Below are 19268 nucleotides of genomic sequence, written 5' to 3' on the forward strand. Positions count from 1 at the left end.
TTTCTTTTCTTTTCTTTTCTTTTCTTTTCTTTTCTTTTCTTTTCTTTTCTTTTCTTTTCTTTTCTTTTCTTTTCTTTTCTTTTCTTTTCTTTTCTCCTCCTTGCGTTGCTTTCCCCTTCATTTTGCTTTCCCTCCTCCTTCCTTTCTTCCCTTATTAAATCAGGCACGTGATTTCCCTCTGCGGCAGGAATCCCTGTAGGGATGAGCACACCACACACATCCATCTCCTCCCTTTTTTTCCCTCCCAGACACAGCTGTATGGAGAGGGGACACTCGCGCCAGCTCATCGTGCCCACGCAGACACACGGGGGGCTCCCACACGTGTCGTGGCCCTCGCACACGTGCTGCACACACGAAAGGGAGGGCTGCATGGGTGGACTCTGGCTGGCACTGACACGGATGTCCACGTGTGCCTCCATCTACCCAACCAAACAGCTGGGCAAATACCATGAACAAGGTCTGCGGATTTTGTTCTTTTCTTTTTTTTTCTTTTTCTTTTTTTTTTTTTTTTTTTTTTTTTTTAATGCTAAAAGCCATGGGGGAACTGCACCGATGGAAATGCTTTCCTTCCATCAGTGATTTCTGCCCATGCTGCCCCCACATCTGCCCCAAACAGTCTAGATCCTCCCGTGATGTAGCTCCATGGGTTATTTACACCAGCTGAGAACATGGGCCCAGCAAGTCCCTCCTGGAAAAAGAAACGAACGAGAAACACCCATTGAGTCCTCTGCTGCATGGGTCAGTCATGGTTTAGAAGACACTTCCATAACCCAAGGTGGCTGCTGCAGGCTGGCCAAACATCACTGCCGTGAAGCTGGGCTGCAGAAACAGCGACGTGACCATGAATCGTTGAACCCAACGGGCCCGCTGAAGGTCCACCTCAGTGCTTCTGCTGTATCTATGTCCAACTGAGCTGACTGATAGAGAATCGTTATCTTCAGGATACTAAGGCTCATTTTTTTTTTTTCGAAAAAATATCTCTATTTACATATTACAATAAAATCTGAAGGGATTTTCCTCAGAAGCTTTTCTTCCTCTTTCTACTGAGAGAAGTTGCTGTTAGACGTATGTGCTATTTACAAGTGACAGTTTTGCTCTGAAGTCCTCTGGTAGAAAGTTCAGCTTGTTTTGGAATAAGGGATCTTTCTTAATCCCTTTCTTCCTTCCATGGTTCCTATAGGAAAGGCCTATATTTACAAGAGCGACCTGGATGTGGCGGTGTCTTCCTTACACAAGCTGTTTTGAAGCCTTTTAACAGAGTTATGAGTTCAGGGAGGGTTTGGTATCCAGTATCTTTAAGTGCTTGTGAAATGCAAAGCTAAACTTTGTAGCAGATGAAAACCACTCCTAGTTTTAAAAAGTGGAGTCCATTATGCTCATCTTCAAAAAAAAAAATAATAATAATAAAAAAAAATATAGGAAGCAAGCAACCAAATAAGCAACAAACCAACTTCCCAGCGAGCAGTCCTACATCTGGGCTCTGTGGTGGGGCAGTGTGGAGTAGAGGGCCTCTCTGGAAGTAATTCCGAGCCGAGCTGTCCACTTGGTGGGGAGATGAGGGTTGCCAGGTGTTCCGTTGACACAATTTTGTGGAGCCTCTTGGCCTACCCTGTTGCACGGTCCCACTGCGGGAAGGGTAAACCGAGGCACGGGGAAGCCAACTCGGAGCGCAGTCCCGGGTGCTTCCTTCAACGTGCTAGATGACACTGTCTTCCATCGTAACCCTTCGGAAGACCGGCTCCTGCTTGGGCACTCTCCCGCTTTCTGCAAGAAGAAAACAAGGGGAGATGAAGTGAACCCCCAAATTACAGCTCATTGCTTCCCCTCTCGCMTCTCGCGCTCAGGTGGGAGAGCTGGAGAACTTTCTTACAGCAGCCAATGGTATTTTATGGGCATTTCACGTCAAACAAAGCACTGGGTGTCTGTATTTGCCTCAAAAGGCTCAGAGTAGATGAAACAATGTCTGTGAGAAAGAAACCCACCAAACCACCCATTTGGCAGCTCAACCTCACAGGCCATCTGTGGTGTGAGGACTATTGACAGTGGCTACTGGTGCATGCTGCCCTGAAGAAGAGCTCCTGTGCAGCAATACCCTTTGCTGTGAGCTCTTCTGGATTAGTCCCAGTTGAACAAGGAGAACCAAGAAGCACTGGCATCTACACAAGCCCACTCTGAAAGTGCCTCCACCCTTCAGAAGGRGGCTTGGGGATGCGAATGGATGACTTCATGTTCGAGATGTAATTCAGGTTAGCTGTGTGGAGGCCTACTTAAGGTCTGTGCACTTTGATCCCTCCTTGCTGGACTTCAGAGGTGGTTAGATGCTCACTTGAGGTTGGATTTTGCCCTAAACCCCTGATAATTAGGATCTTCTCAGCCACTTCTTGCTCTGCTAGTCCCRAAGAAAAGTGACTCAAGAAGGCAAAATAACCCTTAGTTTTGACTCCTGAAAATCATTTTTCTTCATGGAGACATGACTTAAGCACCTACTTCGATGGCCCACGTCCTTCTGGACTAAGAAACTCATCCCAGTGAAAGCTCTATGTGGCACTTAATCAAGTCTAATCAAATGCAGTGCCTGTTAGAGCAACCTTTTTTTTTTTCCTTCCCTTTTAATAAATAGTATAAACCACTGCAGAGTAAACAGATTTGTTTTGATATCAGGTATTATCTGAAGGGTACTTCACAGACTTTCTTCGAGTGCTCTACTTTACAGCTGTTTCTATAATAATTGCAACCCTGAGAAGAAAATGCCTCCTTTTACGCACACCAGTTGGGAATGGGGAGTCAGGTGGTATTGCAGGTGAAAGGAATACAGGCATGACCTAAAATCACTTTTTCCATTAATAATATGCTCAATAATATATAATATAAATATTAATATTAGCCAATATAATATTAATATAATACATCCAGAGAAAAGCAAGGTGGAGCCTCGAGCGTGAGCTGGCTATGGGCATTGCCACGTAGTCTGCAATGTTCCTTGAGGGATTTCTTTCCCATATCCTGGCTCAGGCTCAGAGATTAGCTGCTGATTAATGCTAACGGGAGCAAGGCCAGCAGCAAAGCGAGAGAAAAGCGACCCTCTGTAGAGCAGAGCACAACAAGGGTACGCTAGTGACRCTTGCATGTTTTGTCCTGCAAAAAAACAGGGAAAAAACAGATCGAGGGAAGACCACTCCTCGCTCAAACACACTTGCTTTAAGCTTTACAAAGCTAACTGCTTAAACAACATTTGCATGGCAATTATGGTACTGGTCCTAAAAATCAAGTCCAGTTTAGGCTCAGGAGATTCCCGAGACCTGAAGRGATCCTGCTGCTCCTTCCCCAAGCTTGACTGATGATTAAAGAGGATGGATGAGCATGAGTGGAACCACCCACCATGGAAAAACCTCCCTCTAGTGCGAACATGCAAAAGATTGGCTTTCAAAACTGAGGTTTTTGCTTAGCAGAGATGGGATTTCTAAGGAAAAAAAGCAATGTTAAACCTTCCAGGGAATTGGATTCTTGCAGGTTTTCACAGGGAAGTGGTGGCAGGCATGCAGCCAAAGGTGCTGGCTACCATTAAAGCTGTGGCAGTAGAAAATAAAAACATTTCCCTTTAACCCATAGGCACTCCATGCTACTAAACCCCAAATTCCCTCCATCTGCAGCTGAGAACAAGGTTTGTGACAGTTTGCATCCCTTTGAAAGACCTCTCCATTTGTGCCTTGTGGTTTGGAGCCCATGTAATTTCGGGATAGGTATCACGAAATCAGAGCAAGGCTTCTTGGAGAGCTACTTGAACATCCTGTGGAGTCACCGGTGCTGAGCTGAATTATTAACTGAGCTGCAAATACCCCTTTTAGGCAAGGTATTTTAGGCAAGGTATTTTTAGGCAAGGGGTATTTTAGGCAAATACCCCTTTTAGGATGCCCTCAAGCCTTTCAGAGTAATAGGTTTAATTTTTTATCCCCGAGCAGTTAGCACAATTAGCAGTGCAGTCACTTTGAAACTCTTTGGAGCAACAAAGGTAATAGGCAGCGTGGGGAAAAAAAGGGAAATTGCCAGCATTCAATGATTGATTTGCAGGAGAGCCTCCTCYATCATCCACTCTGTGCAGGCGGTAGAAACATCACCCAGCTGCACATGGAAAAAGCAAGCAGGGGAACCCTGCCTTATGGCAGACCATAAAGTGTCTATATGTTTTAAGAGAGGATATGCAGAAGCCCTGGTTTTATTTWTATATATTATCACCTATACACTTACGTGCCCAAAGTCTAGTGCACCAAAAAGTGGCTCCAAACAAGATTAGCATCTACTGGTGCTCCCAGCAAAGCCGGGTGGTATCCAGAGCGAGAAATGCCAGGGCTCAGCTGGCAAGAGGAGGTTGGTAGCAGTAAATCATGGTGATGCAGGAGGACTTTTCCATCTTAGCCGGGTTAATGAACTTAACGGGGAAAGGAAATGCACTTGGCATCTGCATTCCCTTCAGATGGCAGTGGATTTACTGCCTGCATGCTGAAATGAGTAGTTTGGAAAGACAGCAATGAGCAGCCTAAACCACAAGCTCTACAGTGCACTGGCCCAATGTGGATAGAGGGGATGGACCTGCTGAACGCCCCACTGTGCAGCAGTGACTTGGCAAGGGAACCAAGAGGTTCCCACGAGATCTACTGCAGCTGGCACGGACCATTCCAGCACAAAGCAAGGGGCATCACCRTGCCGAGGAGCAAAAGCAGGGATTCCCCCCTGCAGGCCTCCCATCTCCTGCTCATCTCCTGCCACCGATGCTTCTCTATGGAAGGTGCCTGAAAAACAGGGTTTGGGCCCATTTCTGGCAGCCGAGGTGCTGCCAGAAGCATCCACAATTAGGTGGCTTTTCCTTCTCGTCCTGCTCCGTTGCAAAGCCCGTTTTCCCACTCTCCCACCTACATGTGGCTCTTGCGTGAGGGGGTTTGAGCAGCTGCAGGCAACGATGCACTCCTGCTCCCTAAGCAGCACGACCAGCCTTCCTGTTTGCCTCCTACAAACCTGGCCTGTGTGATGGACACGTTGGCTGCCTTGCTTCCAATGCGCATCCACCAAAGCGCCCATCAGCAGGGGTAATCACAGAATCACAGAGGCACAGAATGGTTGAGGTTGGAAGGGACCTCTAGAGGTCATCTAGTCCAACCTTCCTGCTCACCTAGAGCACATGGCACAGGGTGGCATCCAGGCGGGTTTGGAAGACCTTCATGAAGGTCTTCAAATGAAGGCTCATGAGCACCGTTAGGCAGAGCCTTTGCTCCATGTGGGGCAACAAGTCTCCAGAGGAGGTTTCTACCACATTTAGCGTCAGAAATTCAGATTTCTTGCCATGAGATCTCAAATTCAGTTCTCCACTAGATGCCTCACAGGTGAGTGGAAATGTACAGCTCAAAACCAGTTTTATTACAGCCACGATTTACCCGCAGAGCATCCCACTGCTGGAAACAACGTCTCCAAACCTGTAAGATAACACACAGTCAATGACAACTGGATCCTTAGTTACTGGCTCATCCATACATGTAGAGCTCACTTTTCTGCAGCTGCAGACCTACGTATGACGCACTGCCCCTTGCAGACACGGAGAGCTGGTGTGAACACCACCACCTCCACAGTGTCACTGAGAAGCCAAAAATACTCTAAAAGGCCAAAAAAAAAACAATCCAAAGTGCAAGGAAAGCAAAAGGGAGAGGGGTGAGGATAAGAAGGCCAAGCTGTAGGGTCTCACTGTTATCACTCTTGTCACTCGGATGGGACTATTTGCCTGCAAAAGCAGCAGCAGATGCGTCTTGTCTTTGGACATAATACTCCTTAAAAGGGTCTCGGATTTCAGGCCTGTGATTTCATAGGTCCACATATGTTTGTGTGCTTTAAGCCGTGGTATGGGGTTTTAAGCAGCGCTTAAACACAGTATCAAACGTTTGCCTCCAGCACATAATAACTGCACTGCTTCACTGCTCTGTGTTTGCTGTATTTTTTTTTTTATTGAGGTTTTAGCTTGGGTTTTAACATGTGATTGTACAGAGCATTTAACGAGTAGAAATATAAGAAAAGAATACACATGGAGGAAGAGGAAATCAAAAAAGACAGCAAATAAGAAATGTTGGTTATTTTGTTGGCATTTTGTTGGGAAAAAATAATCACCATTTGGCTGCCGTAYAGTATACGATAAACAGTAGGCACCTGAAAATAGCTCTTTGCACTTGGAAAGGGGAGATTTCCAACTTCCAGCTMTGCTGGCAAGTCTCAGATATTTCAGCATGAAACACAACCTCTCTCTTGAGCGGGAAGACTTATTATTTGGTAAATGAATGGTCCATGTGCACCTGGAATTGGCCTCAAAACTTGGAAGTACCTTTTCCTTCCCATCTCCTAATTTTGTGGAAATCACCAGCAAAAGAGATGAGCTTGGCTGAAAACCTCTCTTAGCAGAGCGATTGGGCTCCTACCACTACATGSGATGACCATCCTCAATGGTCATCCATATCATGACCATCCTCTTCCTTTCCAAAATTTCATTAGGCAAAAGAGGGGGAGTGGGATGTACTACTGAGTCTCCTTGATACCTCCCTACCAAAGCCCTGTAGGAAAAGCCAAGCTCAGGAATTGGTAGGGAACAACACCACAATTGGATCTGCTTTCAGTTTTGTGCTGTAGGATGGGTTGAAGTCTACCAGAGGAGAACCTGCGACTACATGACACATATAATGTTTATGAGCCCAGGCTATTTAAACTCTAAAACATTAAGTAAATCTTGCATAGAATCTTGCTGAATGCAGTAGATAGCTGAAAATAAAGAACTTGTCCCTTCTCTTTTTAAATGGGAGGATATTAAGGGGTGACAGATGATCAAGCTGGGCTTTTAGGACAGTTTTTTAAAAAGATTAGCTCTTCTTTTATTATGGAAGTCAGTAGGATTTTCTGCTCTTTATAAACTGGCACGACCAAGAGTTTCTATGAATGTGGGGAAGAAGAGTCCCCCTCAACCACATTCCTCCGCATCGGACATGACGGCCCTGATTTAAGATTGTGAAATTACAACTAGAGCCAGGAAAGGCCAAGAGATTTCCCATCATGTTACCTAGGGCACCTCTAGCTGGCTGTAGGGAGCAACTTGAGGACTGTGTGATTAAATTCTGACGCTCACAGACCACCTTCATTAACCGCCGCTTTTCGGGCCCCTACTTGGTACCAGAGCAGCTTGGTGGCTCTCCAAAACTTGGAGAGCTGGTTGGACTGCACTCGGTGCTGCCTTCGCTTCAGTAACTGCCAGCCCAGGCAAGGCTTTCTGAAAAAAAAAACCTTCTTGAGCTACGTATCCACATAGAAATGGTTCTTTCCAAAGACACCTGACAACTTGTTCCTCCATAAGGTGGGACCTCTCCTTCAGAAGGTAGAGGTCTATTCTGGAATACTGTTGTTTTTGTAGAAAGTGTGTGTTTTTCATTGGGAATGGGATGCTTCTGTTCCTGAAAGCTTTCATTTTACTCCTCTAAAAGCCAGCCTTTCGTTATTTTAAATAAAGTTTTAGAGATGAAAGAGGCCTGGACAGTGATCCCTCAAGCCAACCTCTATAGTTGCGTGCACCTAACACAGAACCAGCTTCAATATCACAGTCGCGACTGCCCCTTCAGGAGATCGGTGACCACCCGACACGAGCTGCTTTCTCCCTTCCACCTCCTGCTGCTCGAGCATCACGAACTGCCCCAGGAGTTCGGCAGTTCTCCCTCATGTTCTAGGAAAATTTAGGCTCAAAGGATTCAAATTTCAATTGCCATAGTCTGCACAAAAGCCACCACTGCACTGCAAATCATGCATCTACTGAGCTAGTTATCAACAAGCAGAAGCCTCCAACATGACCATACTCAACCATCTGATACAAGTCAGTCAACTATCTGCTTTTAAGGGGAGAAATGCCAAAAAATAATTTCCTTACTACTTCTTCTTTTCCTAATTCACTTCCTCTAAAGAAAAAGAAAGCCTAAATGATGGTCATAAAGCATTTTTGGATTAATGCAGTTAAAAATATCTATTCCCCATCTGTTTTGTGATTCACCCTTTTCCAAATATCTAAGAAGCCCCATTCGTGAAATCCTGTGGTAAAGGACCAGCACGGGGACAGAAATTATCAGTTTGAAAATAAACACTGATGGGATTTTTGGTTTGATTTTTTTTTTTTGAATTTTTTTCAATCAGAGCACTCATAAACATCGTAGGCTGGAGGAGAGAAGTTCAATTGAGAAGTGACACTCAAAGACAGTCAAAGACAAGACAAGTGAGCACGTTTGCCGAGAAACCAGAAATCCTTGGCAGGATTTCAGAGACAAAGACCACACAGACTCAAGGAGGTCACAGATTTTCTGCAGGACACAGTCACTCCCACAGCAAATCCACCACCAGTTTGCTCTCGTAGAGGATCAGGAACAACAGGTAAATGCCATGTGGCTTGTCCACTTCCTAAGTTGCCATGAAAACATTTGCTGTAGGAGATTTCACCCTCTCCATGAGTTGGATAACAGCTGAAGGGGATCTGAAACCCCAACTTCACGTAGCTCTACCAGGCTCCACTCATCTCACTCACAGCTGGCACTAAAAATACACAGAACTGGGAAGCAGCAAGTTAAGGCATCAGAGGAGTGGTCTCAGGATGCAGACCATGACAGGGAGGGAGGGAGTGAGGGAGGGAGGGAGGGAGGGATGGATGGATGGATGGATGGATGGATGGCCCCATTCTACAGAGTCAAGGCCTTCCCTGAAGAAGCTACTGATGGGAAATACTTCCTCATCCTGGGCTCAAGTTCTGTGCTGGCTCAAGGTGCTGCTTAAGCCACCACTTGAGCAGGTTTCCTCCCAGATGTCTTTCAGGCTACAGAAACTACTTGGACAACTTGAAACACAGCATCTGCCCCAAAACTGTCAATCTTCCATGTTTTTTTTCTCTTCTTGTCCCCTTAACCTGCTCACATCACCTCATGCAACAGCCAGTGGCCTTGAGGGAAGGCCACCTGGGACAACCCCACACAAGGCTGTGCCTGCACCACCAAAACAAGCACATTTCATCTCCAGCACTGGGAAAACATTTTCTAACACAGACATCACCTGCCTACCTGAAGCCTTTTACCTGCTTTTAATTGAGCTTGATGGGAGTTCTTCCCCCATCTTAGAGGAAGGTAAGAAAAGAGCTCCAAGGAAGGACCAAGGTCTAGGGGGCCTTGTTCAAACTGCACAGCTAAGTTGCTTTGACACTGGGTACCGAGTGTKTACAGAAACAACTATTTTTTTCTTCCTTTTTGCTGTTAATCTCTTTTATTTCATTGTTTTTTTTTTCTATATTAAGCCTRTGGGAAAGCTACAAACCAGCCCATCAGAAGAGCGGATCAGAGGACAAYGTGGCTTGGCCACAGGGAAAGGAGATGTGACAGAGCTAGGGGGAGGATCAGCAACTGTGTCCAAAGCAGCATCTCTGGAAGGACTATGGGGCTTCCAGAGCAAAGAGGCCACTGCAGATGAGGCCTCCCTTGGCTGTCCCCTGCAAGAATATGAGAGACAGCAACAACTGTGGAGGCCTCCTGAGAACTTCACTCTTGGATGCGCTACCAGCAGCTTTTTAGTCTCAGAAGTATTAAAATACAAGCAAACAACCAAAACCCACACAAGAAAACCCAAGGGGTTRTAATGAGAGAAAGGCAGAGCATGAGAAAGATCCCGCTTGAATCATCCGCTGTCGCAAGCCATACYGAGGACACGAACTAGACCCGGAATAACCTGCAGAACAAGGTCCACCCTTGTGGTCCTGACACCCCTAGGCAGCCACACGTTCACCCTTGTGCTTCAATTGCCTCCTTTCTTTGGCATCGCTCGCCCCATGCCCTGAAGGGGTGGGAAATGATCCCGACGACAGCAATGGAGGGATAAAGAACAGGGATCGAGAGATGCGTGGTGCAGCACGTACATACGGTACCTGCCAAACTGTTAGCAGTTGTTTATTGGTTGGCAAACACGCGTCGCTTTTACAACAGGTATTAGTAAAGGAGGTCATCTGGCTTCTGTGACCGTACAAAACGGATCATAAATTAAAAAAAGGGAAAAAAAAAAGAAAAAAAGAAATCATAATCCATGCTGCTACCTTACCTCTGGAAAAGCCTATGTTACTTAAAAACCTGCCAAATAAATAAGTTTCCTGTTAGGAAAATAACAAACAGAAGACTACTATATATATATTTTTTTCTCCTGAATCACTGCAAAATTGCAAAATTCTTGTTTTTTTGCTTTAAGCTCCCTACGAGTCAAGCCATTTTCTTCTCGACCACGGCAGCGCCGGAGCCGCGCCGGCCTTGCGGGAGCCCAAGCGCCGCGACGAGGGCACGAGGGACCGCGGGGCTCCCCGAGGCGGCCCCAGACGCTTATCCTGGCCCTGCAGACACAGAAYGTGGCCCTTGCTCCAGTCTGGAGGAGGAGGAGCGAGAGGCGCCGAGGTGAAAGACTCCGCGAAAACAAGCTGCCATCGCGCTTCTAAGAACGGCCTCTACAAAGCGACGGTCTTGTCTTTTTTTTCGGTATTTTTCTTCTTTTTAGCCCACCGAGACTGTTTACCGGGACGGGAGGGAGAGGGAAGGGCAGGGGAAGAGGTAAACAAACAAATAAAAAATAGAGAATAAAACAATTAAAAAAGAAAAATAAAGGGTGTTACCAAAAAAAAAAAACCTTGCTCCTACCGGTAGACAAACTTACAAGACCAACACAACAGAAAAAGTTCTTTTTTTTTTTTCTTTTTTTTTTTTTTGTTTCCACTACATTAACAGGGACGCAAGTTCTGGAGGAACAGAAAGCAGACTATATGTGCAATGCTAGTATCTGTACAGTACAGAGAAACCGTCCGGCTTATTATTATTATTTTTTTCTCCTTTTTCTGCCATTAGTTTTTTTTTTCCTTTTTTTTTCTTCTTCTTCTTTATCATCAGTTAATACAGCAAAACAGAAAATACCCAGTCACGTAACCCCTAGGACTCGCTGGCCGCCCACCCCGCCGCCGCGTGACCTGCTGCGTTTGCCGGGGGGGCTTCCGATTTTTTGGCCTTTTTTTTTTCTTTTTTTTAAATCAGGTCCTCATTATTAAGAGCAACACAGCATCAAGGATTTTTTTTTCTTTTTTTTTTCTTATTTTTTAAAACAAACACAGCGTTAAGTTGTGGAAGGCCGCGAAGGGCGCCGCTATCCGTCACAGCGCTCTCATTAACACAATGAAGTCTGTCTGTCTGTCTGGAGGGAAGGTGGGGAGGAAGGGGAGGAGAAAACAAAACAAAAAAACAGGGGTTGGTTGGGGTGGAGGGGTTGGGGATGAGCAGTTACTCGTCTCTTCGGGCTGGCCTAAAAATTATTCCGGTAAAAAAAGTCCGAGAGTTTCGCTTGCTTGGGAATCGGCGTTGGAGCACGCGCCACTTCCCACGGCTCGGCCCGGCTCCGGAGCCGAGCGCCGCGGAGCCGAGTAGGGGGGCATCTTCCTGCCGGCGGCCTCCGCTTGGGCCTCTATAGGCTGGTGACCAAGTGAGCGGGTCCCTTGGCGGGGCCGTCCGGGGGCGTCCCGTCCTTGCTCGGCGGGACTATGAAACCGTCGCTGCTGCCTCGCCCCAGCTGGTAGTACGTGTGGAGCTGCTGGACGTGGTTCCTGGAGCCCAGGTTCGGCATGCTTTTGTAGTAAACGTCATCGGCGTCACCGCCCTTGGCCGCCGGCGGGTCGGTCTGGGTGCTGGCGGTGACGCTTTCTGTCCCGGGCATGCCGGCCAGGGCGGGCATACTGGTGTAGAGAGAATCCCTGTTGGGCGACTGCGGCTCGTCCGTGTGCTCGTTGGTCAGCAAGGGGAAAAAGCTCTCGCTGTTGTCCTGCGGGATGCGCCGCCGCGCGTAGAGCTGYGCCGGGTGGCTCTCGGCCGCGTACGCGCGCGGCGGCAGCAGCGGCGCGTCCGACTCCTCGTGGATGAGCTCCAGGCCCAGGCCCTCCTCGTGTGTGAAGGAGGTGGCGTCGTCCAGCACGATGGCGTCGTCCTCGCCGCCCACGCTGTTGACRAGCTTGTTCATCAGGTTGCGGCTCTGCTCGCTGGAGCGCTCGTGGCTGTTCAGGTAGGAGGGGATGTAGTTGGAGGTGAGTTCCTTCAGGATCTTCTTCTCGAGGGCGTTCTCGGTGTGGTTGTAGCCGCGGTCGAGGATTTGCACGCAGTTGCTCAGGTACTCGCCGCTGGCGATGCTGTAGCTGTTGCCGTGATTACCATTCAGTGGTAGAGTATCCGTGACACTTGTATCCCTGGCATTGTTCAGAAGCCCCTCTGAAAAACATCACACAAGACAGGGTGACTCGTACACGCGGCACGCTCACGCGGCACCGGCCCGCGCCGAACCCCCCGCCTGGGCTGCCGCCCAGCGCGCTGGCCTGCGCCCGCCGGGGTCAACGCCTTCCCGCCGGGAAGACGGGAACCCACCACCAAGCGCTGCCAACGGCTGGCCAGGAGGAGGAGGAGGAGGAGGAAGGGCGTCTCGCCCCCCTGGTTTTCCTCTTGCTATTGCTGCTTCCAAAGACTCGTGGCGGGGGCGCTATATATTCCTTGGGGAGCTGCGAAAAGTGCTGAGCCCRAGCTGGTCCAAACTCTGCCACCAGTCCAAACGGTCCTACCTGGAGTCCCGAGGCTCGGATAATCCATCCCAGGTGAGGACCAGCCTTTGCAGAACGCAGTAATGGCTCCCACTGCTGCGTCTGGGGGGGACTGCATCCTTACTCACTTGGAAGGGGGAACCAACTCCACTCACCTTTTTTTCGCTTTGGAGCCCACCAGAGGACGGGCGTAAGCTCCAAAGGGAAAATATGGGGATTGGCTCAAGCATCCTTGCAATGGATGGAGGCTCAAGGTGCCTTTTTGGAGCTACATTCCATGCCACACAAGGGCACGGCTAAAATCACTGGTTTGATACGGGCCAGGGGGGAAATTTTGCCATATATCCAGTGCTGGAGATGGCTGATACAAGCCTTTAAAAACTATAGCTTCCTTTTCACGTGGGGCATTAAAACACGAGGTTCAATGGAAGGCAGGACAAGTACTGTTAAGTGCAAKGGAAAGGGCAGATGCTGGGGATGTGCCGAGAGCGGCACCTCTTGGTTKAGTCCCTCCCCACCTCGCCTGCCCCTTGGGCAAACGCTCGCACAAGGAATATATATAGACACCTCCAGCCACAGAAACGAGACCTTTGGATGTTAGCAACACAGGGGCCGGGCTGCTGGGCTTGAGCGGCCTCCTTGCATTTCCATGGGCATCCTGGCATGGCTGTCTTCAGCCTGGAGCTCGATTCTTCTCTCGCTCCCAGGACCATGGAGAAACGCTTGGACTGCAATGCAGCATCAGCGTGTGAGGAGGAGAAAATCAGGCCTCAGGAAAGTTAAACCACCATGCTTGCTTGCTTTTTGGGCTTTTTTTTTTTTTGGCTTTTGGATTACTGGCCTCCTAAGAATGAGCACAAACATGAGGACGCATGAAACGCTCCAATTTTCAGCTAAGGACTTCCAGGGCTGCACGAAAACACAAGCAGCCCTGTCGCTCGTGCAGYGGTGGCTCCGAGGAGCCCTTAGCTGACAATTCAAGACTGCCGGTTGCTGGTATCAAGCAGGGAAAATGCCGGGAATGTTGCTAGCACACCGCCGAAAATACCGTATTCGGTCTATATCTGCAATGCAGTGTTGCAGCGCATCAGCRTTTGCTCTCCTTTGGAGCACAACGCCCTGGAAATGTCTTCTGCATTTTGGATTTTGGATGCTCGGGGAGCGTCGGCAGCGCCACGGGCTCCCAAACAGGCACGGGAGCCATGGGTAATGTCAAGTTGCCGTCACAGATATAGAGCAAAGCCGTTTATTTTCGTGGGGGAAGGTCTCCAGACGAGCCACAATGTTGGGAGGATAAATGAAAAGTGAGGGGTGTTTTTCCAGGGGGCTGGATGCAATGAGTGGCGGGTACAACAGGCTCTGTCCGATGGTCGTGTTGAGCAACATGCATTGGCGCACTGTGCGCTGTTTCTGCTGCCAATGCATAGAAAAGGAGGCGGGGAGGTAGCTAAGAAAGAAAGAAAAAAAAAAAACCAAAAAACAGATGCATTGCACTTGAAAACAGGGTGGTTTCAGTAACGAAATACGCCACATAAAAATGCTATGACCTTGCAAATAAAAATGCCAACTTGGAAAACGATTTCAACTCATACGCACAGTTATATGAGAAACTACTTTGGGAAAACAATACCACAAAAACAAGAAATAAACAAAGAAAGAATCATCTAATCTTATATCTATCTATATATATATATGTAGCCATACATATATATATATATACACACACACATACACGTATAATATATACATATGTATATCCATATGCTTCTTATTCTTTGGATTTCAAAATTGTGAGATGAATTTCCTTTATTAACTACATCATCTATATGTGATGCAATAAAAGTGAACTAAAAAAAATTACATTTGATATGCAATGTTTAGCTTTACTCCCATACTTGTCTCTCTGTAGGGCTCTAAACGACAGCATGAAGAAAAGGAAAGAAAAAACAACAAGTAAGCTTACAGCGACAGTAGGAGAAACATGAGTAAAAAGCAAATTGATGATATGCAGAAAAAGAGAGTTAAACGGAAATAATTTCCACTGCCCAGAATACATGTATTTGTTACATGGTTTATTTCAGGTTAAAAAATAATATTGACATTTTAGACAGAAAATTACTTTACGCACAATATTAAAGAGGCTACATTTTTATTAAAAAGAAAAAAAGAAAAAACACATTTAAAACTTTTTCCAATGCCACTGTAAAACGTTCAGAGTGCAACACAAATCAAGACAGAAAGCCTGGAAATTTAGGAGAGTCTAGAGCCATAATGGTCATGCTTCAAAAGACAGGCACTGTCAGTGTCATTTCCACAGTCTTAAAATGAATGGCTTTACTTACTGTTAGTTATAATAACCCCTGGCAGTTGAAATTGAAATCCATTTCCTTGCTAAAATGTTTGGCCGTCCATCCTTTGCAACAGTGCTTTGTAAGAGTACGCCTTGGCTCATCACGGGGCTGCCGGCACGTGCACATTTTGCAAGGAATCCTTGCCTTTTTTTCCTTTCTCTCTTTACCCAAGCGCATGGAAAACTACATGGGCTTTGCAAACAAAGGTGAGAAAAACAGCAGCTCAAACAATGGCATCTCTACATGAAGCTATCGAGGAGGAAGGGTTTAAGAAAATAATTAAAAAATAATAATAATAAAAAAAAGAAGAGCCAATGATGAAGATGGAGAGCTTTCAACTTCCCACTTTGCTTTGGTTTGTGGCGTGCTGCTGCGTGAACAGAGCTGGTTAGTGCTTTCCTTCTTCTGCTCAGGTTAGCCTTGGTGGCAGCGGTGGGGCTCTTGGCAGAGASACTTGGGGTCACATCCTCAGTCCTCCTACGCTTGGGAACGGCCTCCGGCGAAACTCAAGTCACCGCCAACACGCCGGAGGTGGTAGGTGAAGGTGCAAAAAGACCGGAGCCTTGGGAATGCAGGATGCATCAGTTGGGTGATGGTGGCCAGCGCGTCCTCACGGCCCGCCAAGCCCAGGCGAGGCAAGCCCGGAGATGGGGACAGGGTCTACTTTTACAATGCACTATTACTGCGTCAGCCTGAAGCCCCAAGGAACCCGCACGGCCCTYCAAGACCCGTTGTTTTCGCTAACCTTGGTTTCTGCAGGGGCATCTCCTCTTAATTCACCATCGTCACAGCAAATCCTCCTTCAAGGCCCGTATGCAGTTTGGAAAGCAAAAGCTCTACCACATCTAGGGTCGTTCATCACCTTGCGGCCTCCCCCAGAATAACGGGGCTGATTCTGCTGCCTCTGAGGTCAATGGCAAAGCTCCAGTGTCTTACATGGCATCRGTGCTGCTCCCCTTTCCTTTAATCTCCAGGGGATGAAGAAAGGGCGGGTTTCTCTGTTAACCACCCGGCTGTGTTGCACTCAAGAGCAGCTTAAAATCAACACCACCATTTGTGAAATAATGTGCTATTCACTCAGCTCATTCTACCACAATCCAGACTTAAAACTACAAGAATGCAAGATTATTAAATGCACATAAGAGCTTTTTCCCTTTTTCTTTTTCTTTTTTTTTTTTTGGTCACATTTCAGCCCAGGTCACCTTTGTTCACTTGAGTCACACAGGCTTCAAAAGGAGGACTGATCTTAAGCCAAACACTGACCCCCCGTTACCTGCTGCCAACRGACTGAACAGCCCCACTGCATTTTAAGCAGTGAGGTTACCTCTAGAAGACCAGCTGCCCTCTCTAACAGGTAAGCTGCTCTCTTACTTCTCCACCAAGAAATCTCAGCATTGTCAGGCAGGAAGATCTACGGAAGACCAAGAGCTGGGTTCAACATTTGCGTCCCCCTCAAGGTCTTTATGGCCAGAGCTTTCATGCTTAACCATCACCCCTTTAGGAAAGCATTAGCAGGATGGAATTTATTTGCACACCGTTAGCATAGTTTAGGAAATTAAACGAACAGCAAAAAAGGTCAGATACAGACGTTTCCTGGCAGTTTGAATGAAAATGCCCTCGTGATACAGCCCAGGATCTAGSTCTCCTGACAACAGCATGGAGCGTGCATAGCCCAGGCTTGGCTTTCCTGGGAAGGGAGCCCTGGATTGGGAGCAGGGACTGACATGTCCACACTTTCCCCAACTTTTTTTTTTTTTTGCTGTTTAATAGCACATGTGAAAATGCATTAATGCAAATGGCCAAACATTTATTAAAAAAGTCTGAACTCCCTGGAACCGACCTACGCTCCTTACTTGAGATGCCCTTTTCTCCCTAGAGATGAAGGGTGCGTTTGCCTTGCGTGGCTTTTCCCTTGCCCCACCGGTGGCAGACGCTCTGGGACACCATTGCTGAGCACATTTCTACATGGCACGTCAAACACAGAGCAACGTTGGTGTAAGCTTCACTTACCTTCAGAGCACGTGTTCCTGGTTCTGAAATGAATGATTGAACAAGGAAAAGGTGCTGACAACAGAGAGAGAGATGGATACAGCCAACAAAATACACACAGAAACACCAAAACGATTCAAAACCAAGGAGATTCAGGGAAAAAAAAAAAAAAAAAAGAAATCAAAACCACTATGAATGCTTTGAGCAGAACTGATGGTGGTATCTCAAAGCGGACTTGATTGCTCATGGAAAAAAGCCTACGGAAAATGGAAAAATGCACCGAAATGAAAAGAAGGGAGGATCATTTTTGTGCCCACTTCCACGAACAAAACAAAACAAAACACAGTGTGTGGGGGTGGGGAAAAAAAATGGAGGAGGAAAAAAAAGAAAGAAGGAAAGAAAATGGGCCAAAATAAGCCACAGAAAATGGAATTCTCACTAGAAAAATTAGAGAGAAACTCCAGCACACCTTGTGCGTTGTACATGCTGACAGAAGGGTTGTTATAGACGGCCGATTCCCCGAGCAATGTATTATAAGGGTTGTTAGTGCCATGAGGACGAAGCAGAGCATTGGTTATAAGATGATTAGCCATGGCTCCTGGAGCAGCCCAATAGAAAGACAGAGAAAAACAAAAACAAAAACAAAAACAAAAACAAAAAAAAAAAACAAAAAACAAACAAAAAAGGTCAATCAGGCAAATGTGGCAATTAAAAAAAAGGGCAAAAAGAACATTCAGAATGACAACAGTCGAAATAGTCCTGATTACAAGCAGCCAGCTTCAAAAGTTACGACTCGAGAACTCGGGAGGCCACCAAAGCAGCACAGACGTTGCTGACGATGCGCACATCCAGGCCGATGCAAAAGAAAACGGGCCGGGAAGCAGAGCAGCCACGTGGGGGGCGGCCGCCCGCCCGCCCGCCCGCCTCCCTCCCCGGCGTCGGGCACCCGGCGTGGAAGCGAGGCTTGGCCCACATGCTGGATACGAATACACAGAGGGGGGACACATGGCAGCCTACGGATGGAGGGGGGCAGAAGTTGCCAGAAAGTGCCAAATGGAGGGGGAAAAAAAATAAATTAAATCATCATGACTAACATAAAAACTGCACATTCGACTTCCACTGTGGACTAGGATCTGTTGTCTCTTGAAAACGCGTCCGAAATAATAATAATAAAAAGAGTAACTGAAAAGAAACGATGGAAGATGGGAGGCTCCCCTAAGACTCTCGGCGCTTCTCGGAGACTCCTTTTCAGGCAGCGAGAACTCGTTTCTAACGGGACAACCTGCGCTTGAGGTTCTGCTCTGCACAGCTGCTCCCTGGATCACGTCGACGCGGTCCCGCAAAACGCAAGGTCCTTCGGCTGCTCTAGCCAGGAGCGAGAGCCGGCCATGGAGACGCCCACATCCCAAGGCTCTCCCTTTTCCTGGCAACCACCTCTCCCCGCCATTCCCCATTGCCTTGGCCATCACCAAAAGGATGAGGAAGCAACTGAAAGCTCCGTTAGGCCCTCATCCCATTAAATCTACTCTGGATACCAAGAGGCGACCGGCTCAGAAACTTGGGTTTGGAGCAGAGAGGAGGCAAGCCCCTCTTTGGTGGTAGACACCTAGAGCGGGAATATCCAAGGATGCACCAATATCCAAGGATACACCGTGTGGACTAAGCCATGAGAAGCAAGATTTTCCAGCATGCCAGAGAGCCTTGGGCCCGGCCTGGGCTCTTGGACAGCAAGGGAGAAGGGAAAGAGCCCGGAAGGGGCTGGGAGAGAGCAGACGGTTGCCCTCGGYCTCCCTCTCAGCCTCCAGCAGCCCGTCGCCCCCAAACACACATGGCATTAGCAGGTAGCTCAGCCTGTGGAGCACAGAAAGGAAAGGAGAAAGCGGCACTGATCACGACTGCATGCCAGGAGGACTCCCAGACACATGCAGCTCGGGAAAAACACTGTTTTCTCTCACCTGGTATTTTTGGCTATACTGGTGTAAAGCAAGAGGAGCTGTGTGTTTGGAAATAAGGAAACAAATCTGTCTCCTGGAAGAAAACATTACACGAACACTTCACTAAGCAGCCTTGAACGTAACTAGCAGGTAAATGAGTCAATACTTGTGTTCTGGTTGCGTCTTTACCCACTAATCTCACATATGTCTGGGGTGAGGGACTGCAGGAACCAATTTGCACCAGTTTTAAACCACCACTAGACCAAGTCCATTAAATCAGTCCTGCTTTTCCATCGCTTTTAACTAAGTCAGGTCAGAAAACATCCMAACAGTGACTCTGCTTTTAGA

General features: G+C 47.4%; 1 protein-coding gene across 1 annotated transcript in view; it reads right to left on the reverse strand.

Moving 5' to 3' along the window:
* Positions 1-11304: 11304 nt before the first annotated feature.
* Positions 11305-19268, reverse strand: part of ADGRL3 (adhesion G protein-coupled receptor L3) — a 176014-nt gene continuing 168050 nt past the window's right edge. The window contains exon 23 of the mRNA XM_026036436.1: positions 11305-12323. Coding sequence (XP_025892221.1) covers positions 11530-12323 — 794 coding nt within the window. The 3' untranslated portion in view covers positions 11305-11529. The remainder of the gene's footprint in view (positions 12324-19268) is intronic.

The sequence above is a fragment of the Nothoprocta perdicaria genome, unplaced genomic scaffold (assembly GCF_003342845.1).
Source record: "Nothoprocta perdicaria isolate Ctin4 unplaced genomic scaffold, notPer1 scaffold_178, whole genome shotgun sequence".
In the NCBI taxonomy this organism is placed as follows: Eukaryota; Metazoa; Chordata; class Aves; order Tinamiformes; family Tinamidae; genus Nothoprocta; species Nothoprocta perdicaria.